This window comes from Eurypyga helias, unplaced genomic scaffold (assembly GCF_000690775.1).
Source record: "Eurypyga helias isolate BGI_N326 unplaced genomic scaffold, ASM69077v1 scaffold28247, whole genome shotgun sequence".
Classification (NCBI taxonomy): Eukaryota; Metazoa; Chordata; class Aves; order Eurypygiformes; family Eurypygidae; genus Eurypyga; species Eurypyga helias.
In genome coordinates, this window is record NW_010261503.1 from 1 (window position 1) to 27356 (window position 27356).

At 38.1% G+C, this 27356-nt stretch overlaps 1 protein-coding gene across 1 annotated transcript; it reads left to right on the forward strand.

Annotated features, from left to right (window-relative positions):
• Window positions 1–1028: 1028 nt before the first annotated feature.
• Window positions 1029–27356, forward strand: BTAF1 (BTAF1 RNA polymerase II, B-TFIID transcription factor-associated, 170kDa; the record flags this gene model as incomplete). The annotated part of the gene is made up of 31 exons (XM_010155404.1): window positions 1029–1097; window positions 3580–3669; window positions 5109–5204; window positions 5464–5640; window positions 6200–6340; window positions 6464–6588; window positions 7727–7847; window positions 7919–8023; window positions 8265–8414; window positions 8972–9114; window positions 9262–9436; window positions 9925–10128; window positions 12004–12430; window positions 13570–13760; window positions 14736–14889; window positions 14980–15089; window positions 16929–17130; window positions 17524–17672; window positions 20692–20844; window positions 21351–21472; window positions 21685–21852; window positions 22039–22116; window positions 22197–22326; window positions 23016–23157; window positions 23322–23452; window positions 23895–24020; window positions 24786–24938; window positions 25387–25598; window positions 25756–25915; window positions 26490–26660; window positions 26902–27356. Coding segments are annotated over 31 exons (4722 nt in total), but the record flags the coding sequence as incomplete, so codon positions are not given.

Consider the following 27356-nt stretch of genomic DNA (forward strand, 5'->3'; position numbering starts at 1 on the left):
ATTCTCTCAGCCTTTCTCCATAGGAAAGTATGTGGATTACAGATGTCAGACGTGGGTGTTAAACTGTGCTAAACATTTAGATGATAGGATTACACTGAGCCATAAATAATTCAATCTAAATGTTCTTGCACACTTTATTTAATCTTTGCCTTACTTTAATTAGGCTTAATTTAGAAGTAAGGTCAGTCTCTAGTAGTTGATTCAAAAATTGCCTTAGTCATAGAAAAACTTGCATTTGTTTCAATAGACTGAAAAGCTGAAGAACTGTAAGAAACGCCATATCGGAATACAAATGATACCTAGTTTATTTGAAGAGACTTTATCTTGATTATACGCTATTCTACAAAAAGATTTTTCCAAGCATAGCTTAGTATTGAAATTCTTTTTTGCAAAGCAATGATTGGAAATTTGAGATTAAGGATAACTGCAGGCTGAATAGCTGCTGATTGCTAGTCTTACAAATACTTTGTGTTTGATGGTGTGAGCTTACTAATATGCGTGTCATAATTGCCTTTCCACAGTTGTGTCTGTTTCCTTGTAGGAAATTTTGGGATAGTGGGTACGTTTCTGGTTTTCAAAAATGCAGAACATATTTTGACAAAGGTGGTGTTTATTGCTGGCTTAATTGACCCAATTTGATCATGTCGTGTAGACTTTCCTGTTATGTTCTTCAAAAGCAAAGTTCATAAATGTCAAGAATCATTGAATGAGATAATTTTCTGCCTTAGCATGGTTCCTAAAGGGAGACCGAATTCCAGAACAAAAAAATCAGTTGCCATGGAGGACAGGTTACACTACTAACACACAAGCTTCGTAAGCTTTTTAAAAGATCTGGTGCCAATCAGCAGTTTGTCAAGTGTGGAAGAAGGTTGCTTGGGTTTTTTCAGTGCTGTCCAGTAACAAAATACTTCGGCTTTTGGAGGTCTTTGTTACCTTTATGTATCTAAGTGACATACAATGTAAGCGTTTGCCTGATCGCTTCCTCTTTTAATCTCATACTTAAATATATTTACTTTTTATAAATTTAGGCAAACGAATGGCCTCTGGAAAGCTTTTGTGAAGAGGTGTGCAATGATCTCTTTAACCCTTCTTGGGAGGTAAGACATGCAGTATGTAAGGTGTAACTATAGATTTAAAAAGCTTCAACAGAAGCACAAAAATTCTATGCATAAGGCTTACAATTGATGTAGTTTTTGATATCTAAATACAGATTACATAGCCAACACACATCTAGTTTTAGAGACACTGTTTTAAGAATTAAAGTGGAAGTAAAAGCAAATTTGAATGTATACTCAAGTGGAGATTGGAAGGGATATGGAAAGCAGTGATAATAAATGAAAATTCTGGAAATATTGAAAATCAGGCAAAATTAAAATCAAATGAATCTATGGTCAAAAAGATTAAACTAATAAAATGGGCTTGGATTCATCAAGAGTTTGAGGAATATTTTGTCTGTTGCTGACAATAGTGGCATGCTTGTCTAATGCTAAGCTAGTAGAAAAGTGAGGGTAAAATCAACCCTTCAGTAACAAGGAGTAGGCTACAAATCATTAGTTGTTCTCTTAATTTATAAAAAAAGAAACTTTTAACTTTTTTTAGAATGATAGTAAATACTAGTTATGTAAATGATGTATTTGGTTGTCTAGACAACTTATTTTCAAGATTCAAAACCTGTTCTGGTCACTCTTTTTATTCGGTCCTCCTACTCTTTTCCACAAACGCTGGTATCCATTGCAAGCAAAAATATGAAGTGTCTGACAAAACGGTCTCTCTTCTTTGAGCAAAGATGGAAATAACTGTCAACTAACTTTTTTTTTTTTTAATAAAAACATTGGTCTTCTGAAAGATTAAATGTTAACACCAGGTATAACATACCTGGTTATATCTGTAGCACAGTTTCAGTGATAGTAAGTTGGCTCTGCCCATACTGACTTCAAACAGGTAAACACAGGTCATATGCAGCCATTACAATTATTTTGGGCCCAGAAGAAGGTTAATTGTATTTGCATCTCGGATCACTGCATCTGAGCTAATAATCCTCACTTTATTTGAAAGCAGGCTGTTTTGCGGTTGAAGCCAAAGTCCACTTGCCTTCTGGCATGTAGACATTGTCATAGCTTTCTTAGCACATTTGATACAGGGTGCACACATCGTAATGAAGGAAGTAGATCAATACAGAATCATTACTGTGGTATGTTCTGGGTGAAAAACAGGTTAAACTACCTTAAAATAGATGTTTATAAAATGGCCCTCCGGTATCTTCTTGCAGTGCCTAGAGGCAACCTGGATGACTAGTTCAGACTGCTTGCCTAGCTAATAGGCAGCTGAAGTCAGGCAAGATGAGTCCTACTACTGGTATTTCCTTGGTACATTTGTCTGTCTTGCTGTGTTGTGTTTGCAGGAGCTTGGAAGCTAACTAGCAAGGGGTTCCTCTTTTGGCTTTTAAAAACTTAACTCATAAGCAATCTTGGACCAAATAAACAAGTGATCGATGTATTACAAAAAATTAGGATTTTAAGACTAGGCACTCTGGCTGGTTTTTATTGGCTTGCTTAGAGCTTTTACCAACAACCACTGAGCTGTACGAAGGGGAATGTGTATGCTTCCATTTCATCTAAGAGATTCTGATTAAGGGAGGATCTACCCAGCTACTTGGTTCTAGTTGTTACTGTTATGAAATAAAATAATTTTCTGTTAGCAACAGGCATGTATATGAAGTGTGTCCCCCTCCAAAAAAAAGAGTAAGTTCTGCTCTAACCTATGTGAAGGCCTATCAATGAAAACACATTTCAAAACTTCAGTTTTGCAACTTACTGTTCATCTATTGGGTGGGCTTTTCTTGATTAGCCTATTAGTAGTCCAGTTAAGTATTAAAACCAGCAGGAACAAGTGTGTCTGTAGGACATCTTTCTGCTGATTTTCTGTCATTTCCAAATCTCTTCCTCGTGTGTTTAACTCTTCATGTTTGGTGGTAACATAAAAGTGGTTATAATTTGTTTTCCCATATCGCTTGTTCACTTATTCTGGATGTTATGCAGAATAGTAATTCTCAGAAATTTGTTTTGCAGACCCCCAGAAGATTCAGTGGGGATCCAAACTCTGTTTAAAAAATAGAGAGAGTTGTAGAGAAATTTTAAATACAGAATATAACATGTTTAAGAAATACAAGAATATTGCTTTTCTTCAGCTTACAAGCTTACTAAACCCAGTAATATCTTCTCCAAAAACTAGTGTCTTACAACATAATGAGATAAAAGTAAATGATAACTGTCTTCGTTGGCTACATTACTGCAAATATGGTAACAGTATCTTCTGTGTTAGAAAATAAAGCAATTCTTAATTGCCTCTGTCCTTAAGCTGGCATAAACTAAGGCAAAACAGGTTGGTTTTGGACAGATTAGTATTTAAGTACATGATAAATAATAAAATACTGTCCTTTCCCAAGTCTAAGTACGCTAACTCTGCAGCACTTGAAACATCTCTGTTAAGAATAAAGAAGTATTGTTTCAGTTACCCGGAGTGTTTTTTATCTTTTGTTCCTAAATGTTTAAAAGTTGACTTTTTATTTCACTTTCCTAGGTTCGTCATGGTGCAGGTACTGGACTGAGAGAGATACTTAAAGCTCATGGTAAAAGTGGTGGTAAAATGGGAGATAGCTCTTTAGAAGAGGTAAGTTTCAGTCATGTAGGTTTAACACATTATTTAAGTTTAGAAAACAGGCTACTTAAAATACTTTCAGCTTTGCAGGAAGTGGGTGATCTGGGTGAAAAGAAACCATGAGATTTGTCTGCCCAAAAGAATCTCTATGAAATCACTGTATTCACTGATGAAATTTTTACATCCTTTTTAAAAGGCCTGTGCAAAAAAAAATGAAACTACTGTATAAGCAGCCATTAATATGTAGACTGCGTGTGAAGTTATTAAATATTAGCTTCCATACTAGAAAATACTGTTTTCAGGTCATGGTAAGGGTGTGCTGAAACAGAAGGGGCAAGTTGATGATGTAATACTAGTGAAGTGTCTCAGACAATCTGACTGTATTCACTTAAATAGTAAGGGCACTCTATCAATCTGCCTGCTTTGTTATAATGAGGAAAAGTATTTAAATAGTCTATTTAAAAGGAAAATACTTTTTTAAAAATATCCTGACAGTAATAACTTGTTTACTGATAGTGAATCTCATGCAGATTCTTACTGCCTTCCCTGCTGTAAAAGCAGCTGGGAGAGCTTGTGATTTAGAGTGTTGAAGAACGAGGATATACGTTTATTAAATGTAAACCAAGCTACTTCAGCATACTTTTTATGTAAGGAAAGCAAAAGCTGCTATCTCCCTTCACTTCCGGGCAGAGCAGTATTTGTCATGGAGATTGCAGGGTAATAATAACACATGCTGCAATGATAAGATACTTTGAACAGTTTCTTAACTATTTATGGGAAGAGTGTGTGTACTCCAGGCTGGCTTCAAAGGCTGCTATGTATGCTGTATGCAGCCTATAATTCTTTGTCATGTATGGGAATATGAAATCTGTAATATGATGAAAGTGGGGGTTTTTTTATGGTGACCTAGTAAGCGAACAGTGGAGATGAGAAGAGATGATGCCTCAGCAATTGCTTTTATGGGGCTTCTGCTCTGAGAATTCAGAGTTACAGAGCTATTGCGTCTCTAACAGAGTCCAGAGCTTCAAGACAAGCTCAGTCTAAATTGCACTGATAAATCTGAAAGAGACATGGCTGAAGAGCAAGTTCCTTTCACTGGGTCTCCCACAGTGAAGTATTGCTTCATAGTTTGTTTATTTGTAAATATTCTTTGAGCACACATGTTAATTGATTTGCCTATACTGACTATCTGTCTACCTTACAAGGTGCTCTCCAACCTTTGGATAAAGTTACTATGAGGGTTGGTTGGTTTGTTTGTTTGTTTTAAATCAATTATGGTTTTAGTAAGCCAGGTGAGCTGAATTAGTGCTATTTTGTCTTGACTGTGCAAGATGACTATTCAGTCAATTGAAACATGTTGGTCAGATCTTCATATAAGTTTTAGCTAAAGCAAGCATATCGGAAATCCTTCACGAATATAGTCAAGGTGTTCAATGTTTCTCTTTTTACAGATGATTCAGCAGCATCAGGAGTGGCTAGAAGACTTGGTTATTAGACTTCTTTGTGTGTTTGCATTAGACAGATTTGGAGACTTTGTTTCAGATGAAGTAAGTTGTCTCAGTGAACAGGTAGATCAGCAGGCTTCTGCGGGAGGTAATATTGAAGCAGATCAGCTATGTATGCTTTGTACAGTGCCACTGCATGTGCCTGTTGTAACTGCTCACAGATGCTTATCACCAAGTGGCCAATACATAAATTTCACCCTGTTTGTATAGCAGTTCTGGTCATCTGACTCTACTCATATTGGTTTCTTTCCTAGTCAAATTTCTGTATGAAATGTCTGTGTTACCATTTTCTTCATCCTAGGTGGTAGCACCAGTGCGTGAGACTTGCGCTCAGACTTTGGGTGTAGTATTGAAACACATGAATGAGACTGGAGTTCATAAAACTGTGGATGTTCTCCTGAAGCTGCTTACCCAGGAACAGTGGGAAGTGAGACATGGTGGTCTCCTAGGAATAAAGTACGCTTTGGCAGTACGTCAGGTAATAACCCACATGACAAATTGCAGAGCTTTGGAATGAAAAGCTCTGCTCCAAGTTGAGGATATGGCTGAGTGGTAGATAGGTATGATAAAGCAAGCTTGCTTCCACTGCAGCCTCGTGTGGGTTATAAGACATTATAACTGCATTTTTATATCCAGGCTGCAGAAATGTTCAGGCATACGGCAGAGTTGTACTGTTGTAACTTAGTAAGTTACTCGCACAAAACAATACAAACAGAGGCTATGGTTGACTGTTTTGATTATGCTTTCATGTGTGAGGTTAACAGAACTGAGTGCTGCAAGAGGTTTAGTGTATTCGTGGTATTCTGCAAACACTGAGCTCTCTTCATACCAGAACTGAGCTGAGTTACAGTTCATTCAAACAGATAACCTAGGAGTTACTTCATGAATGGTAACTTAGAATATTTAGATTGTAGACTTGGACCTGCAGCTTCCGTTCTGTGTAACAAACAGGTTTGTTTGCACACTCAGAGTACATCTTAGTTGTTGGGACATTATATACTTTCTAAGTTTAAGAATACTTTGGATCTTTTTGGCAGGACATGATTGACACTTTATTGCCCAAGGTGTTGCCTGCGATAATTGAAGGTCTCCAAGATCTGGATGATGATGTCCGAGCTGTTGCTGCAGCATCTCTAGTACCAGTAGTGGAAAGCCTGGTCCAACTTCAGTCTCAGAAGGTGACTGAATGTTTTCCATCAATTTTGATTGAAAAGTTTGCTTTTGGTCTGAATGAAGAAAGTAACACAGTATTTGGAATTTCCTGTTTTTTCTATGATAACCTCTTCTGCTTATTTGTGTAGGTGCCTTTTATTCTTAATACCTTGTGGGATGCACTTCTGGAATTAGATGACTTGACAGCTTCCACAAACAGTATCATGATCCTTCTTTCTTCCCTTCTGACTTATCCTCAGGTCCGCAAATGCAGGTAACTCTTGAATTAGTATTGCTGCACTACTGCAGGTTTGACTGTCCAGTTATTTTCAGGTTGTAATAACCAATGTTGCTTTCAAATCATGTGCCAAGGAGATGCTTGATTGAAATCCGTGTTGGAATTTTACTCATGTTTTTCCTTAAGGTGAAGGTTGGGACAGTGCTTCTGTTTTCATTACAGTAGTAAAGGCAACAAAAAGGTACTAGATACTGTTAAATGTGATTTCCCCCACCTTCATCCTGGATATTGTAGTAAAGGGTCTCTGCTCTGCTCACATGGTTGTCCTGCCCACAAGCTTCTTGTTTGTCTGCTTCTTGTAGACAAACTCCACACAAGAGAGTGAAATACGTAAATTAACACAAATGCATGTACCTATAGAAGCTTACTATTGCAACAGTTCTACTGAAAGCCACAAACTTCAAAATTCACATCAATAGTACAACCAGTAATTCTGTGACTGGTTGAACACAATGCCTAGTTCCTCTAATTTGGTAGAGTCCCAAACAAATGAATTGCATGTTGGCATGGGAACATTTTCATAATACACGTGGTAACCTCGCAGCATCTGCACTTAAGGTAGATGCTTTACACACCTTACCTTTCCCATCATATATATGATTGTCACTGCTGAAGCTGTTTTTTTCCCAAATCCAAAATGAAGAATGAAGTATTGTCACTAATGCAATCTTTAAATCAGCATTTATTACCTGCATCAGTTGATGTGCAAGTTCACACACAAAAGATCCAGGCTTGGATTTAATTATTTCTGAACTAATGAATGCCTGACAACAAATTCAAAATAAAACAAAAATATTTTTTCTGAATAGTTGAACAAAGCCCAAAACATAATCTGGGAAACAACACAGTGAACATACATGCCTGAATCAACTAGTTCTTCATACCAGTAAGAAAAAACACTGTTTTCCTGAAAAAAGAACTGACTCGAACTATTTTAAATATTTAAGCTGTAGTAACTTGATCCTTCACTTAAAATCATCAAGCATATGCAATAATACTTTGCTTTTGTTAAAAAGCTTTCTTTGGATAAATAACTCAGGATAAACAAAATTAACTTGGCTGTCTGTGTCTTTCTCTCCTGTCACTGCCTCAACATCTCCTCTTGGTGTACTAGCATTCAGCAGTCACTCACAGTTTTGGTCCCACGTGTGTGGCCGTTCCTGCATCATACTATATCTTCTGTGCGAAAAGCAGCACTGGAAACATTATTCACATTGCTGTCTACCCAAGACCAGGTAAGAATTAATGTTAGTGTTTTACTAAGATATATTAGAATCTGCTTAATGATACAGTTTCCTTGTTGCAGAGCTCTTCGACATGGCTGACTCCAATTCTGCAAGACATGTTGAGACACATATTTCAATTTTGTATCTTAGAAAGCAACCAAGAAATTCTGGATCTTATTCACAAGGTATTTGCATGACTTGACCTAGATATATAGTGTTTGTGTATCCTGCTCTACCATATCCTCTGCATTTTTGTGCAGACAAAGAATAGTGCATTCATGTTAATTATTTTGTAGTTAGCCTATTTGATGCTTTACTATAGACTGAAGGAGAACAGGATGGTTCCTGCAGTTTATCAGCACATCTGTGATCTTATACAGACCACACAGAAATTTGTCATGATTTCCACGATGGTTCTTTCCCCAGGTATGGCTGGAACTTTTAAACAAGGCATCTGTACAGTATGTGGTTGCAGCTGCTTGTCCATGGATGGGAGCCTGGCTCTGCTTAATGATGCAGCCATCTCATTTGCCCATTGACTTAAACATGTTGCTGGAAGTGAAAACCAGATCAAAGGTGAGTGACGTGTGACCTCACTGCCTGTTCTGGGGAAAGGAGGACATGGATTAGCTGTATATAAAGACACGTTCTAAAGCTCATAGAGGGGAGAGGTGTGCCTTTCTACAACTGTAAATGTAATCTATCTTACAGACATCAAGTCTAGAGAGCAAAATAGTTCTTGTCAGGTTATCCATGACAATTCAGAGTTCTGTCATGTTGCATGCTCCTTGTGGATACCTGCAAAACTATGTTTGCAGGACTGAGTTAAGGCTAAAAAGCATTGTATTATTTCTTTCCTCTGAGGACTGAGTTCATCAGCTCTACGTTGAGTATTAGTTTTAATGTTATAGTGAAGGAGCCATATCATATAATTAATAGGACCATAGAATGCTGCTAGTGGAGAGGTGATTTACAGTGATTGACTAATTTACATAGTCTGTTAGCTGAGGAACCTTCTGGCTTAGTCCAGCTTTTGCAGGGTATGATGGTTATTGGAAATTTTATGGGATATGAATTCATCTTTTCTATTACAAACACATTTACTTTTAACGTCTCACAACTTTATTCCATAGGAAAAGGCAGGCGCTAAGCTGCGTCAGGGTCAAACCCAGAACAAGGAAGTGATACAGGAATATATTGCTGGCGCAGACAGCATTGCAGAAGATCCAGCAACCAGGGATTATGTTGTCATGAGAGCTCGGATGATGGCAGCAAAGTGAGTTTACTGGAAATCTGGAAAAATACTTAAAAGCAATTTACCTTTTTCATTATATAGTGGTTTTGCCAATATCATCTTCATTTTGAATCATTAATTGCAGAGTAATTGTAACACTGAAACGATTGTTGTTTCTCCTTTTGTCAGGTTGCTGGGAGCACTTTGTTGCTGCATTTGTGACCCAGGTGTAAATACTGTTACTCAAGAAATAAAGCCAGCTGAATCATTAGCTCAGCTACTGCTCTTCCACTTGAATTCTAAATCTGCCTTGCAGAGGATTAGTGTTGCATTAGTAATCTGTGAGTGGGCAGCCTTGCAAAAGGTAGGATGTTTCTGCAGCAAAAATAAATTTTACTTACTATCTTAATCCACAGCTTGTCGTCTGCTACTTTAGCTTGAAATTAAATTTCAGTTGATAAGCTAAAATGGTATTTATACATCTAAATACTAAAATCTTGATTGTTAGACAATGGAGAAATACATACTTGGTAGCTAAAAGCCAACTGTCAGAACTATGAATCAGTAAATATGTTCACATTTCTTCTACAGATAACATATATCTTGAACAGGCTTATCTGAGGTCGGTGCTTCCTTTTAACATGACTGTCTTCCTGTATTCGCTGTCACTTCTGTTGTAGTAGCAGACTGACGGTTTTGTTCATCGTTTTTACTATTCTGGGTTACAAATGTTAATGGTCCCTCTGGAACCTGGATTTTTTCTGTAGCTAGATTGCAGTGTTCAGTGCCCAAAACTGAACAAAAAAAATTGTGATTACTCAGAAATACAAATCATGGTTTTTCCTGTTACAGGAGTGTAGAACTGTGGCCATTTGTGTGCAACCTCGTTTACTTGGGGTCCTTTCTGAACATCTCTATTATGATGAAATTGCTGTTCCTTTTACACGGATGCAGAATGAATGTAAACAACTCATCTCATTGTTAGCTGATGCACACGTTGACATTGGAAATAGAGTAAACTGCAGTGTATTTACAATAGATCAAGCTAACGAGTTGGTAAGTAGAGGCATGCCTGCCCTTCATTCAAATCTGTTCTTGTCTTGAAATACATAATCAGCATAATTGTTACACAGACAGTAACTTTCAGAAATACCGTGGTGACTTTACACATCCTTTGGCATGGTACATAAGAGAGATTCACCCTTCCCCTGCGATGTTTACTGACTATGCCAGAAATGGAGTAGAAAGCAAGGTAGACAGTTAAACGGGAGAAAGAATGAAGGTGTTCTGATTCCAGATGTGGATTCACTGTTGAAGTCTCCACAGAAGAAAACAAAGCAGACTGGAACTTCTTCAAAACTGCTGTCAAAAGACTAGTAAACAAACTGTGTCAATTCTAGAACTTCACCTTCCCTCTGATTGTCAAAACGTGTGTTAAAGTGTGTTTTACCTGGCTGTTCAATTGCTTTGTGTTTTTAAATCTGAAAACATCCGAGTCAGATGTGATAGTAAAAGGTAGCTCTTGCCATGAAAAGCTCTGTAAGCAAAAATAGAGCTGATAATTTTGGGGCAACAAATTTAAAATGTTTTTCTTCCAACCCCAAACTCTCCCTTCTTAGACAGAGAGACAGATAAGTATGGATAGTTGAGGCAGAATGTAAATAAAGAGCTGCTTTTGGGTTTGAGAGCCTGCAAAATAAAAGGGGACTGGGGTGGGAGGGGTGTGGAGACTTTGGGGTATGAAGGAATGGTGATGGATGTGGTGCAGCTTGGGGCAGGGAAGGAGGGGGGTTAGGATCCTGGATGTGACTGGGATGCTGAGGATAAGGGTTAAGACTAAGAGAAGGTTTAAGTTTCTACGATTACGGCCATGACAACTGGCATGATGGATCTTGAAATTCTCACATGCTGTTTATGTAGTAACTTGCAGTATCTTAACTTGGAAATCTCAATGTATCTTTAGATAAGAGATGGATAATTGTGTACATGGGCGGAGGGGATTTTGGCAGCCAGTCTGGTTATGGCTAACATCTAAAACCACTACCATCTAAACCGATTAAATTCCCAAGATAAAGCCAGACAGAATCATGTGAGCTGGTAGTCTGTGAAGTACAGGAGTTTTCATATACCTCAACTGTTCACTCTTGCGTCTTGTAATAGGGCTGCTTGACCGCATGTTTTTCAAAAAGGTATCCATTCTGGATTAGAAGACTCATTCCATAACTACTTACTATTTTCTGTGGCTGTTTCCTGCACCCTTTTCTTCAAGTTTTCTTGAAATACAGACACCAAACCTGCACTGCATTGTAGTATGGGTATTCATGCCTTAGATGTAAAAACCCTGTGTCCCTCCTTGCTACTTGTATTTTTTGCAGGTTACTTTTCATCTCTTTCTTGTGAAAGACTTAAGCAACAGCAGTCAGCTCATGCTGAGTGGGGGAGGATATGGCAAGTCCTGCAACTACTGTGTTGTGCTGACTTTTTCCTTAGATTTTTATCCCAGTCTTGTTCCTCAAAAGAAAATCAGCTTAGAAACAACTATGTGCATGGGACCTGGCACATCCTTTCTGGCCTCTTGTATTCATAGCATACTCTCCTTTGCTTATCTGTTACATGCTTATGTGTTGCCAGAATATCTGGATATAGCTGGCAGATACAGGACAACCTAAATTTGGAGGAGTACGTAAACTTCTCTTTTAGCTTTGGAGATCTAGACTTGAAATGTTTGTTACATGTCTGGTTTTCCTCTTGAGCTACAGTTCAAGATTCTAGAAACTACCTTTTGGAGCATTTTCTCCTTTTTTCTGGGAAAATGGAGGTAGTACCTGGTGAAGCAACTCATGTTCTGCCATGAAAACAGCATTTTTTTCAGAGAATATCCCATTTTACAGTAAATGAAATGGATTTGTAACTCTTCTTCCTTTTTATTAGGTTACTTCTGTTTTCAATGAAGTGACATCATCTTTTACTTTGAATCCTAAAATTCTACAACAGTTGGACAGCAAACGACAGCAAGTCCAAATGACTGTTACAGAAACAAATCAAGAATGGCAAGTGTTGCACCTGCGAGTCCATACATTTGCTGCGTGTGCAGTTGTGAACCTGCAGCAACTTCCAGAAAAACTGAATCCTGTTATAAAACCCTTAATGGAAGCTATCAAAAAGGAGGAGAATACACTTGTACAAAACTATGTGGCTTCATGTATAGCAAAACTACTTCAGCAGTGTACAACAAGGTCTCCTTGTCCCAACTCAAAGATTATAAAAAATCTCTGCAACTCCCTCTGCGTGGATCCACACCTTACACCTCTAGCAGCATGTCCTGCCCAGCCTCAGAGCAGCCATGAAAACTCTAAAGGTATGATATCTAGGACTGCCAGAATTCTTAAAATGTCTGCCTGTCTCTGAACTGTTAAGATGAGTATTTGAATGAGTCTTGTTTTCGGTGTCTTTAAAATGCCAGCAGCTGAGTCTTCGTTTATCAGTATTTATTTCATTTTAGGTATCTTCAACTACATGCTGTGTGCAACTGATTATGTATATATTTTTAGAAACTTTTGTGTAAGAGACCTTTTTTCCAGTTTTCAGTTATTTACTGTTCTTCAATTATTATCCACTTAATCCTAAGTTTCATTTACATGTGTTTTGAAGCTTTTCATTGACATGGAATCAGCATGGAAATTAAAGTAGTCTGTTAGGGGGGAAAAAGTCTGACTTGTGTTACATTCCCTAGGCTAATAGTAAGATGACAGAATCTGAGGACAGTTTTCAAAAGGAACAATCCTGTGCATACTGTGGGCATGGATTCTTTAAATGACTGTCCCTTGCTCTAAATGTATGAATGGAATGAACAGCACAAATTAAGGCTTTTCATACTGTCAAAGATGCTAACTTGCTTTAGGGTTTGACCATTATACATTTCACTTTTTCGTAATGAATGTGTCTTCCTTTGTCTCAGAGCACAATAACGTTCGTATCTGACTGAAAATTAAGCTGATTTTTGCATAAATAGAAACATCAGCAAATCCAAAGATACTGATGGTGCATGCTATTTTATTATGATAGACATCTTGAACTGTTTGTACAGAACACACAACATAAGTCTGAATCTTTAGAGCATAATGTGTTTTTATGCAAGAACAACTTCTGCAAAGTTTTTATATTTGACTGAAGTTGTTACCTGTGTTAATTGCTGTTTAAGAATTTATGTGGCAGTTTGCACACTTAACCTTTTTCTTGCCGAGTCTGAAATGTGCTCTTTAGCAGAGTTAACTCTACTCTGAAGTTAAATTTTTCCATCCTTGAAGCTGTATGTTTTTGGTGTTTCGTTCTTTGGGGGTTTTTTTGGGGGGGTGGGTTTGTTTCTTTGGTTGGTTTTGGGTGGTGTTTGTGTTTTTGTTTTGTTTTTGGAAGTACATTATGATCTGCAGATGACTTGCAGGTAGCTATCACTTCCACCTATGTTTTAAACAGCAGCTATTCTCTCTCTTCCTTTAGGGCCCAACTCTGATAAAGATGGGATGCATCATACAGTTACTAAGCACCGGGGAATAATTACACTGTACAGACATCAGAAAGCTGCTTTTGCCATCACAAGTCGTCGAGGTCCTACTCCAAAAGCTCCAAAAGCCCCAATTGCAGATCTCCCCACTGGCAGTACTGGAAGCATTCCTACAGAACTTGATGAGGTACATTTCAAAAACTTGCTTTTGCAACTTGATATCCACCCTTCCCTTCCATAAATCTATGATTCTATAAGTTTGAATTCAGTGGAGTTGATGGCATTACAATAGGGGTTCCAGGATCTGTTCAGGAAAGAACCGAACTGACGTCAAGTTTTGTGATACAAGCAGCGTATGTTAATTGATGATGACATTTTACTTCTTTAGTGTGTCATTAAGAAAACTAATACTCCTGAAATATTTCACGTTTAGGACAGGATATGAATATCTCGATATCAATCCATGCAAATGGATTTCCACAAACTGTGCTGTGATTGTGTCCCATTACCCATGTTAGTGTTGGTCATCTCAATGCACAGTGGAAGCTCTGAAGCATTACAAACAGTATCTGAAGCGTGACTGGCTTTAGGATGTACGTGTGACTTCCACGCTTGATACGCTAAATGTTTTTGTTACTGTGTTATTCATATAAAACTTCAGCATGCTTTAATAAGATGCTAGTCAGGACTCTGATTCCTAAATCCTGGTGTAGATTTAGTTCTTAATTGTTGAAGTGATTTTTATTAATTCCACTTTCTGAAGAGGGTTTGAGCAAGAGAAAGGGATTAGTAACAAATCAAGTATTGTTTTGGGGGGAGTTTTGCTAGCATGTTGCTGTTCTTGGTGTTCCCTATATCTGCAGTATCTGAGGTTCTGGAACTGGAACCAGTTGGTAAACCTCTTGATTAAATGGGCCTGTGTAAGCAAAAGCCATATCCCAAAATTTATATGACTTGGAAAATCTTTCATAGCAGATTTTTTTTTTCTTACCTGTGTAAGAAATCAATAACTTGCAAAGAAAAAAATGACCAGCAAATGTGCTCTAGATAGCATTCAATGCTGATTGCTTGTAGCTTATATAACAGTGGGAGCCTCTTAGGAAATAATGGTTATTTTTAATCGTATCTGTCCTCACTGCTTTATGAAATTGTTTAATTCTAGGCTCAGAAACCTTACGTTGTACAGAGAAGAGGAGCTGAATTTGCCTTATCTACTATTGCTAAACATTTTGGTGCTGAAATGGCAACAGGATTGCCACATCTCTGGGATGCTATGGTTGGTTCATTAAGGAACAACATTCACATAAATAACTTTGGTAATTACATTTCTGATTTAGGCTGAGGGGGTTGGTAGGCTGTGTGCAGTATGGCAATCTTAAACTGAACACCTTTTCTGTTTTTAACAGACCGGAAGTCCTTACTGGAAAAAGGAGATGCTCCTGCCCAGGAGTTAGTCAATTCCTTACAGGTTTTTGAAACAACAGCAGCTTCAATGGATACTCAGCTACATCCTCTGGTAATCACATTCCAAAGCAGTTTTTCTATGAAGCAATTAAATATGTTCATTGCCACTGTTTTAAGTCTTAGTTTTGTGAGGCTTCTTTTTAGAAGAAGCCTCTTTTTTTTCTTCTTTTAGCTCAAATAGTGTGTTTGTTGCATTTGCTAGCCTGCCTGTTCTCCAAGTCCTGTATCCTATTCTTGACACACTGAAGGATGTAGAAGGCTATCCTCAGCTGTTATGCTTCAAAGCTATTTTTTTCCCTGGGTCTTCAAGACACTAAATACTGCATTTGTTTGTGCAGGCTGTAGAATCAACCACAAAAGCAAACACCTGCTTACAATTTAGACTTGGCCTACCCTTTTCTGGATGAGATGCCTAAACAAGACTGTGTCCAAAATTTGAGCTATGATAATATTTACGCTGTTGTGTTACCCTGAAATCAGCATCACAGCTCTGCTTTATTTGAATTCTGTATTTCCTAAACCTGGAGAACAGACAGGATCCCTGTGCAGGGAATGCAAATGTTATAGGAGACTTCAGTTATTCCCAATGAGAGTGGATTTGATTAAATTGTAAAAAATTATTTCGTTTTACTCACCAGTCAGTGAGAAAGACTTAGCATCTTCTATGCAGTAGTAGCTGCTGAACTGACTATTTCTACTTGGGAAAGAGATCCTGGAGTTGAGATAGTTCTGTGAAAGTATAAGCTGAATGTAAAACGCTGGGTAAAAAAATCAATAGGAAGTTAAGAAAGAAACAGAACAAGAAAGTCACCATTATGCCTGTATCTGAATACAATTTTCAATACTCGCTTGCCTGCAGTACTACATTTCAGAATAAATATAATAGCACTGGAAGAGGCATAAAGAAACGTAACAAGATGATAAAAATACACAAAAAGGCTCCCATGCAAGGAGTAAGTAGGCCAGAACTTTGTCTGGAAAGGATATGATGGGAAAGGATGAACATAAGGAATGGCTGTAGAATTCTGAGCAGATGGAGAAAATTCATATGTAACATATGGAATTGTTTCTTACCTATTTTAGTAAAATACTGAAGTGATTTTGAATGTGTTTAGCATGTGACATTGAAAGACTTTTTTATATATATATGAAGGTAGTTTATATCTCTATACCTATCTATATGGCGTGTAGTTAATGTGTAGATTGCTTTTGCATACATAATACTGTATGCAGGCTTCAAAAAAAAAATGCAGCAAGTCAGAGGGGTGAAACTGGTTCATCAAAGCTGGTACTTGGGGACGTCCACACTTGGAAAAACCTGACCATCCGTTTTAGATGTCTGACATGGAAATGTGTTTGTGCTGGTGAAAGACATGTATGTGCACATGTACCCCTTGAAGATGTGCATTTCCTTCTGGGTGTCTGTCTTATCACAGAGTTAAGACTCCCAGCATGAATAATTTGTCTGCTTAAGCATAAATGGGAGGAGTCTAGGACAAATTTGGTAGGAGGGAATTTTTTTGATCTATGTATCTGTATTTAAGCAATAATATTTTTTTATTAAAAGTTCTGAGTGCTTAGTACTGTAGTTTTCCAGTGTGAAACACTTCCTTAAGTATGAAGAGCTTTAATTTGCATTTTGACTAAAATCCATATCATTTTGTTACTCTCTGAATTTTAACTGTATTGGGGAGAAACACTTGTTCAAAGTTCAATTGTCTTTTTCTTCTGAAACAATGTTTTGGTTCTGAACAATCAGAACTTGTTAAGGAGCCATTTCAAGCACTCTTTAGGAGGCAACAGTGACTTTAAAAGACTGTTTACTTGAAAAATAGTTCAGTAATTTGTTTATAATTCATGTTAACCTTTTTTCCTTCACCCTCTTCTTCAGCTAATACAGCATTTGCCTCACCTTTATATGTGCCTTCAACATCCCAGCACTGCAGTGAGACACATGGCTGCTCGCTGTGTTGGTGTTATGAGCAAAATCGCTACTATGGAAACAATGAATATCTTCCTGGAGAAAGTTCTGCCGTGGTTGGGAGCAATAGACGACAACACCAAACAAGAAGGTGCAATTGAAGCCCTTGCGTGTATCCTTGCTTGAGCATTCAAAACCACAGAAACCTCTTAGCAGTTGTATAATTTGGGGGAACAAAAACTTGCCTGAAAAAATGGGAGGAGGAATGAAATAAAATGTTAAGCTGTTTTCCTTCTGTGGACAACAAATAGAAGGAACTGTCATTCCCATTGCCTTTATCTATCAAACTAAGTTTGGTGGAGCTGTTTGTTTCTCAGACCATGGAATTCACTGGGCTAAATGTAACTGGATAGATCAGACTTTTTTCTCCATTGCTTTGTTATTACAAATCTTGCTGACTTGAATGTAATGTATTAATGGCTTTTTCCTATTGAGTCTACCAGGTATATAGCGATGTCAGACAATCCTGAACTGGTAAAAACTATTTCCTTAATAACTGATGCAGGTGTAATGGAGCAGCTGGATGTTGGTATTGTTCCATATATTGTTCTTCTAGTGGTTCCAGTTCTGGGTAGAATGAGTGATCAGACAGACAGTGTACGTTTTATGGCTACTCAATGCTTTGCAACGCTCATTAGACTAATGCCTCTTGAGGTAAGCTTGAGTTGTAAGTATACCAAGTATGTGTACCTCCACTTTTTCACCAGCCACAAAGTCCAAGTGTACTAAATGCTGAATAAGTAACTTTTTATACAAGTTGAGTCCATTATCAGGTAATGGAAGATGTCCTTTATAATATGAGTGAATTGGACCCTCTGTTAGTAACTTTCTAAATTACAATAAAATTTCTCTTTATAAGAAATTCTTTTCAACTGCTTACATCATGAAAAGTGTATGTTCATTAATACTGCGTGTAATGCTTCTTTTGCTAGTTTTGGCCCAAAAGTAATTGGTAGTTACGTGTGTGCTCTCCCTAAGTATGCGTGGTGGTATGTATGCGGTCATGAGAAATACATATAAAAGCAGTACTGATTTAAAAGGGAATAAATGAAATTGCTGTAATAGAAATAGTGTGAAGTCAAGTACAGTTACTTATTCCTAGCTCCTGAAATCAAAAAGCCCCACTCGACAGCTGTGGGCAAAATATTGCTTATGTTATGATGCACTAGTGTTTAATCAGTACAGATTGGCTTCAGGTTTTCACTCCTCTGACTTCCATACCTCAGACACTTACTAATACTGCACTTCAAGGAATACAAGGCTTCTAAGGAACTGATTTTCACCACCAGATGGTAATAGAAGACAGTTCAGGATTTGTTTGCATGCTTCTAATGGGGGGAAAAAAAGTCAGTTTAATGGGTTTAGTATCTTTGACCATCTTAATCTTTAACAACCTTAGAATCTGATAAGTAGCGATCTGCATTAAATGGAGCCTGGCCTTGCTGAATGCTTACACTGAAATGTTCAAAAAGTTGACAGTGAGTAAAGAAGAAATTAATTTTTGGCACGCTGTGGTTCATTCGAATGCCATTCGCACCTGTGCCCTTCATATGCATTTAAATACAGTCTCATAGGATACATGGAGCTTAGATTTGTTTTTTTAAAGCTATTTTAGTATAATTTAGTGAGCATTTCTGAAAAATGTAGAATACTTGTTTTATTAATTGCATGATCAGTGAGCATTTCTTTTCTGTAGTTGCTGAAGATCTCCTTGAAGGCTTCCTTTTCCAGTTAAGGAACTCAGTATCAGATATTGAACTATATTAAATATGCAGATTTAGAAATAGGCAAACTTGGAGTGAAGTAGATTATTAATGAGAGAAAATACCAGTGGTGTTGTGGGACGGTCTTTTGAATGCCAGCAGTTTTAAATGTTAGGCCAAGCAGGACTTAAATTGATAACTACAGAGGGGCTGGAGTCATCTCAGTGAAAATAGTAGAGGTAAATTGGTAGGGACTGGAGAAATAGATGGTTCATGGGAAAATGCTTTATTAAGGAACCCTTTTTTGAAATGAAATAAATTTATTATCAAGTTTTCCTAAAACAAGTTTCACACCTGCTTTGCCTGGGGGAAAAAAAACCTTAGAGTGATGTTTTATGGATACAGTTCTACTTTTTTACATAGGAAGACTTTTTAGGGTAGTCTTTCAGATATTTTATAAGACAAACTCTCACAGTTTTCAGTAGTTACAGTGGTGGTATTGAAACAAAAAACCACCTTTTTGCTCTTCCAATTTCATGTCCCTGAAGCATGAGTTCTGTAACAAAACACAGACTGTTTAGTCTTTTGTGTTTATTGCTGGCATTTCATGTACTACCTGACATGCAAGACCTGAATTCAGCTGCAGGATAAGGAACAGTGATAGAGGTCTGAATAAGCTTGGAGTTTCTAACCTGTGTGTTTCTTTTAGTCTCTAATTGTGAGGAATTGGAAACAATAGCAATAAATTAGTTGGGGAAACCTAGCTATGTTCAGTTTCCAGTATCTTTATGCTCAATTTCATTATTTATCCAAACGTAAAAATGAAATTATGACTGAGAGGATTGCAAGATAGATGGTTCAAATTAACCTGTCCTGTTTATTGAGAAGCAATCATGTTGCGAGTTGACAGTGTTATCCAAACATAAAAATGAAATTATGACTGAGAGAAGGATTGCAAGATAGATGGTTCAAATTAACCTGTCCTGTTTATTGAGAAGCAATCATGTTGCGAGTTGACAGTGTACTTAAAACTAACTGGCAGGGTATTTACACTTCATACATGCCCTTTTAAAAAGGAGGGTAGGAACAGCAGTGGAACAAGTTGTCTGTGTATGCGTGTATTTACATACAGTATTGGAGCACTTCTAACATCTGAAATCTGGGTTAGTTTTTCCCCTTCCCTATTAACCTTGTATATAGTGGAATTATTTGATAGTTTTTTCTCAGCCAGGAGCCCTCTCTTAGTAAAACTAACTAAAGATGGAGGTGGCCCAGAAAACTGGGATGACAGATGTGATGATGGCAAAAATCAGTGTATCTTTTGCTACTGTACATTATTAGCAAGCAAGAATGTCTGAGCATATTTGGTCCCCAGATACAGCTTCAGGCTTCTGGCCTGGTACAAAAGTACCTAGGAAGCCAAGGTCAGCTGCTCCAAACCTGGAGAGGTTTAGGTTTTTTGTTTTTCCTAATATTTTCCAACTGCTTGAACTCAACCTACAGATTTCAGTATCACTTGAGATCTAATTCTACTAAAATATGTAGAGGGAGGAAGGAAAAAAAAAAAGCCACAATCTACCATCCAAAGTTAGATAGATGAAGGAGAAATGGGTGTCAGAGGATTCTCTAGCCTGTAGTAGATAAACTCTGATTAGAGGTATAATAGCTTAGCCTTTGTAAAATCTTAGAAGCATGACCAGGACTTCCTCTTTTTTGTGTGACTGTATCAAGCTTTTCAGTGTCATCTTCATGGCAGAATTTGTCTTTTGCTTCCTACAGTCCCAGATGAGTTGATCTGCAAGGAACCAAACAAGTATAGCACTGAGTTTGGATTTATACAATTGAGAGGACTGCAGATCTTTCCCATCTGTTTAAAATGTCTAAGCTACTATGAGGTTTTACTTCTTACTGTCTGTGTGAGAATTAAGTACTGTAGCCCTTACATTACTGCTATAAAAATATTGTTCTAGGCTGGTATACCAGATCCACCGAACATGTCTGAAGAACTAATCCGAATGAAGGCTAAAGAACGTCACTTTCTGGAACAGCTACTGGATGGAAAAAAACTGGAAAACTATACAATTCCAGTACCAATCAAAGCAGAGCTCAGAAAATACCAGCAGGTAACAGCTTATACTTCAAAAGAGCAGTAAGTTCCAGCCTGCTGGGATTTTTATGGAAGAGTAGGAGTTGTTCGGGTGCTGGGTTTTTTTGCTTGTGGGATTTTTTTTTTTTTACCTGTGCAGTGTGTATCTTGGACTCCTGGACAAGGAAGAACAAATTGAGTAATGCATGCCACTTATACTGGTTTTTCTCTTAATGATAAGTTTTTTTGCCCTCCTGGATTTTGTAGTTTTTGTGGGGGAACGGCCAATGGGCTGAGCCTTGCCTAGGTTGACTGGCAGCTCACCACTGCAAAGCCAGGCCTTGTACTGTTTGGCTGCTTATGTTTCTCCTTTCATTCCCCTCTGCTTTGAGTCGAAGGGCTGTGGTGGATGCGTTTATGGTGGGAAACAAGCTCATAGTTTGGCAGTGACTGACGACAGAACGTACAGGTGTTTGAACTGAAGGATAACTAGCCAAAAGCTGGCTCGCTCTTCTGAGGCTTTACACTTTTTTGTGATTTCAGGATGGAGTGAACTGGCTGGCATTTCTCAATAAATACAAACTTCATGGAATTCTTTGTGATGACATGGGCTTGGGAAAAACTTTACAATCCATTTGCATTCTTGCAGGTGATCATTGCCTCAGGTGAGCTTAAACAAATAACGTTCTATCGTAAGGACTTTACTGATAGGTTTTATCTGTGGTGATGACTCTGGACATAGTCCTGGGCAACAGGCTGTAGGTGGCTGTGCTTGAGCAGCTGTGGGCTTGGACCAGGTGGCCTCCACAGGTCCCTTCCCACCTCAGCTATTCTGTGAAAATACATTTTTTTCAAACTTGTTTTGATATTCTTAAAGGGCTCAGGAATACGCAAGAACAAAACTGGTGGACAGCGTTCCTCTTCCCTCTTTGGTGGTGTGCCCTCCTACACTCACAGGACACTGGGTGGATGAAGTGGGCAAATTTTGCTCCAAAGAATATCTTAATCCTTTGCACTACACAGGCCCTCCTACTGAGAGAGCAAGGTAATGCATTTCGCATTTATGACTTGGGTAGAGTAAAATACCACACGCGCAATTTTGCAATTCACTTTAGTACTACTGCTGCTGAAGTGTAGTTTGTGGGCATGATAAAACTCGTGATGGTGCCTTTAAAGGCTGAAATAACATATGTAAGGAATGCTTTAGTTATGATCTCCTTTTTTTCTTAAGATTACAACACCAGGTGAAAAGACACAACCTCATAGTGGCTTCATATGATGTTGTGAGAAATGACATTGACTTCTTTAGGTAAGGACTGCTTTGTTTTCTGAGTTTTTTAATAGCTTAGAATTTTAAATGCTACCTAAGTCTATGTTGTTCTTTTCTAGAAATATTAAGTTTAATTACTGCATACTTGATGAAGGCCATGTAATAAAGAATGGAAAAACAAAGCTGTCAAAAGCAGTAAAACAGTTGACTGCCAACTACAGGATAATTCTTTCTGGGACACCAATCCAGGTAACTGTTCCTTTTTTCCGAAGGAGTTGGGTGAGTAGTAGAAAACAAGCAGGAGATCTATTTTGCAGTCCATTTAATTATGCCTTCTATCAGAGTGGTCTTGTTCAAAGTATACATTGTAAATTAAAAAAAAAGCTTTTAATTGCTAAATGCTTGAAACTACATCTCTTCCTTTCCTGGTACACCCCCATGTACAGAGGAATGGGTGCAGGATCTGTGGTACTAATGGGGCTTGAAAGCTGGCAACAAGACTTTCTCTAGCACTTGTTCTTAAAGTAGCAAGCAGGGAAGGGAAAGAAAAAAAATGGTGAAATTAGCAAAAAAACTCTACTCTGAGAACTCCAGACCTGGGGCTTTGTCCTAATGACTTGTCTGTGGAGTCTCTGTCTCATCCAGGACTAAGATCACTGGAGTGTCTTGGGTTTTGTTGTCCAGAAGAACTCAGGGTGTGTCTTAAGTCATCAGACACAGCAGGAAGCCTGTTTATATGGCAAAGTGCATGTACAGGTCTTCTTGTACCTCAGGTTGATGAAAGAGCCACCAAGTTCCAGGAGCGCAGAAGTACGTTGAAGTGTTGTTTGTAGTGTTATACAGGCAGCGTTTAAAGTATGTATGGAAATGTTTTTGGTAACTCATGACAATTTATTACTCTTTAAAAATATTTTAACAAACACTTCTTTTCTGTTCAGAATAATGTCTTAGAGTTGTGGTCGTTGTTCGACTTCCTTATGCCAGGATTTTTGGGTACCGAACGCCAATTTGCAGCTCGTTACGGCAAACCAATACTGGCAAGTAGAGATGCCCGAAGCTCCAGTCGAGAACAAGAGGCGGGTAGGGATCAAATGTTACATCTTGGTTTTCTTGGTTTCTTCCTTTAAATGAGAACTTTTCATGAAAAGAGAAAGTGCAGTTGGCTCCAACGTAAGAGGTTGGATGGGCTGAATGTTTTCAAAACTTTTTTACTCCTCAAATATTGCTTCCATTGCCTTCGCTAGGGGTTCTTGCAATGGAAGCGCTGCACCGCCAAGTTCTGCCATGCCTGCTAAGGAGGATGAAAGAGGATGTACTGCAAGATCTTCCACCCAAAATTATTCAAGATTATTACTGTATTCTCAGTCCTCTACAGGTATGCTTAAAAAGTGGCTGGAAGTTTAGCTTTTTCAGCACAGTTAAGACCACAAAGGAACAACTTCTGTATTCCCGGGTCAACCTGATGTCACCTCTGGCGTTCTCTGGGACTAACAGGACTAACAACAAGTTTTCCTAGTATGTGTTTAAAAACTAATTTCAGTCCAGTTGCAATAGAGTGTTTCTTCAGCTCAGCTTCTGGCATTGTTCTACAACCACATCAAGGCATGTGCAGATTTTTGAAAGAATACTTTCCAAACTGAAAGAGAACAGATTACAAGAGATGCATTGTTAATGTTGACCTTGTACTACATATAATAGTTTTCTTGATTTATGGTAATTCAGAACTTTCGTTTGCAACTAAATTCTAAAAATTACTGTTTGTGTGTCTTCTGCTGGGGGAAGCGTGCTCATTCTCTTCTCTGGGGCCTGGTCTACAGGTTCAGCTTTATGAAGATTTTGCCAAGTCTCGTGCCAAATGTGATATTGATGAAACAGTTTCTTCCATTTCACTGAATGAAGAAACTGAAAAACCAAAGCTTAAAGCTACAGGTCATGTATTTCAGGTACAGATTTCTTCAATAACTTGTACTACCTAGTTAATTTATTTCTGTAACTGTATTTCTGGGTTTAATAAAAAGTAAAAATAGTTAGATCATATGGCCACAAATGTATAAGCTAAGTAAAATAATTAGATTTTGGATCAGACTACCTGGAATGTGATGTATAGCTAGTATGTTCATGTTTTTGTGTCTTAAGTCATATAAAACTGTCTTGAAATTTTTAATGTGTTCATCTGTTTCACGGATCCTGCATACTACTCTCAATTAAAAACTGATTGCTGAAAGTGCAGAACCTCAAAACAAGAGGGAACTAATTTTGATTTCATCAGTTGTTACTTGTAAAACATGAACCAGAAAGTTTCCTTAAGGTTAGATCTGAAATTATGAAGGTTCATGATCTTACAGACTTGCAGATTAAGTTTTGGGTCCTTGCAGACAGTAACTCTCAGAGGCTCTGCACAGCTCCCAAACCCATTTAGTATATCCCACACTCCCATGAAGGTGTAGGAAGTAGCACTCTTTGCACTGTTCCTGCAATAGGAACCAAGATCCCCATGCTCCTAACTGTTACTGGATACAGTTTGAAATACAGGTTTTATTAATATAAATGTGTAACTTTATTTTAATTAAAATATACCCTAAGGTCCAAATTGTGGAACTTGGCTGGGGGGCTCCAGTACTTATAACCAATTTTGTTCATCCTTTTTCTCTAACTATATGTTGTTGACAACCATGTCTTTTTGAAATTCATTTCCTAAACAATTAAAGGCATTGCAATACTTGCGGAAGCTATGCAACCACCCAGCATTAGTGTTAACGACCCAACATCCAGAATATAAAAGAATCACAGAGCAACTTGCAGCTCATAATTCATCCCTTCGAGATATCCAACATGCACCCAAGCTGTCTGCGTTAAAGCAAGTAAGTAGACGTGCATGTTGTGCTTTGCGTTTCCTAAATGTCTCTGCTGATGTTAGGGTTTAGAAGGCTTCGTGTAAGACTTCAGCACTGTGAAAACTGATCTGAAGGTATCTCTTATTCTGTTTCTTACTCCTGTCCCTCTTGTTACAGAAAAACTTTTCTCCTATTTATTGCATAGGAGACTATTAGCTTGATAAAGTTAGATTGCATTAAGTAATTAAATTCTGTGATAAGTGAAGCCAAATGAAGAAACTTACTATTCTGTCAACTCTTAAATTTTTCATCATTTGATAGTGAAACCGACCTTTGCATTATGTCATTTAAGTGACTGTCATTTAGACTTCCTTCGGTAATTTGTTTTTTATTTCTACTTCTGATCGTCCATCTGTGTCAATATTTAAATCTACCGTCATTTTGATGGTACACTTTAATGCTCTTTTACTTGAAGCTGCTGCTAGACTGTGGCTTGGGGAATGGTGGATCTTCAGAAAGTGGTACAGAAGCTGTTGTGGCCCAGCACAGAGTACTCATCTTCTGCCAACTTAAAAGCATGCTGGATATAGTGGAGCATGACCTTCTCAGACCTCAGCTACCTTCAGTTACTTACTTGCGACTAGATGGCAGCATACCTGCTGGCCAGAGGCATTCCATTGTTTCACGGTAAGCGTGTCCCTTCATAACCAATATGAGGCCAAGTTTAATGAACTTCATTATTCATATGGTACAGACTTGTTCTTTTTTCTGCCTCAAAGCAGTTGAGGATCATAAGTTAATTATTTAAATGAAATTTACTGTGCTTCACTCTTTTTGTATGCAGGTTTAATAATGACCCATCCATAGATGTTCTTTTGCTCACCACCCACGTTGGTGGGTTGGGACTTAACTTAACAGGGGCTGATACAGTAGTATTTGTGGAACATGACTGGAACCCAATGAGAGACCTGCAAGCCATGGATCGGGCACATCGCATTGGGCAGGTGAAAACCTCTTAATTTCCCCTAAGTTTTTTCCCTTACTGAACTCCTCCTGTTTATTCCGTTTGGAGTAAGGTGGTAGCATGTAACAAAAGTGGTGTCTGGAGGTTTCCACATGAGCTGAAGTGTGTACTTACCTTGTCCCCATCTTGGAACGCTTTCTCTTCTGTACTTCCTGAGCTGCTGAGGAGAGGCCAGGGAAGAATCACCCTTTGGTGGAGGAAGAGATGCAGCTGAGACAAGGAACTGATGGGAAGCCCCACAGGGCTGTCCTGCTCTGACACCTGGACAGGGAAAGTGTGACTGCTGTTAGTCTCCCTCTGTGGCTGTAAAAAGCAGTGAATTCTGAACTTCCTGAGTACAGGTTCCATTGCAGGTGCCTCCACTGTATGCTGGCATAGTCTCATTCTTTTTGTCTAACGTCGGTCAGACTCACTGAGTACAATCACTGAAGGGTAACTCCAAGCCAAACTGCTGTATTATGCTAGAAGGTTAGAAGTATAACTAGAAGATTATGCTGTCTTGAATACCTAAGATGGTACTCTTTAGCTAAGTGTGCTTTTTTCCTTTCTTTCAGAAACGTGTTGTTAATGTGTATCGCCTGATAACCAGGGGAACTCTGGAGGAGAAGATCATGGGTCTTCAAAAGTTCAAAATGAATGTTGCAAATACGGTGATCAGCCAAGAAAACGCAAGCCTGCAGAGCATGGGAACAGAACAGCTTCTTGATCTGTTCACTCTTGACAAGGTGAAGAACTGGTTTTACCAATCCCTACCAAAAATAGAGTAAGCTTAGAGAAAAGGTTTGCTTTCAAGTGTAAAATTTAATCAGATGAACATTTGAAGTTGGAATGTTGAATAGTCGACAGATCTAAAAAACAGGAAGTAATGTTTCCCCAAAAGATTAATTAAGACTTGAAGAATTCAGTATATTCCTGAAAACATTATTCTGTATGTTAATTGACTTTGGGTTTTTTCTGTTTGTGCAGGATGGCAAAACTGAGAAAGCAGATACCTCTACCTCTTCTGGGAAAGCATCAATGAAATCAGTACTCGAAAATCTTGGAGAACTATGGGATCAAGAGCAGTATGACACTGAATACAGTCTTGAAAACTTTATGCATTCATTAAAATAACCATCATATATTCGTAATACAACTGCTGCTAGTTCACGTACTTTTCTGCTGATATTCAGCAAACTTCAAAGCATATATAGTGAACCTTTAGCGTAATGTGTAAATAGACTTACTGAAAGAAGAATCTTCAGAAGACTGGCACTGAGTAGTGTCACCTGTTTCACTGAGGAGTTACTCTGTCTTAAACGTTTGCACTGTATAAAAAAACTTTAAATGTAAGCATTGTGAGGTGGATTGAATTCTACTTGTTCTGAATGGCTGCACATTCTTACTTGGTAGAAGAATAAAACAAAGCAAGTTTTTACATA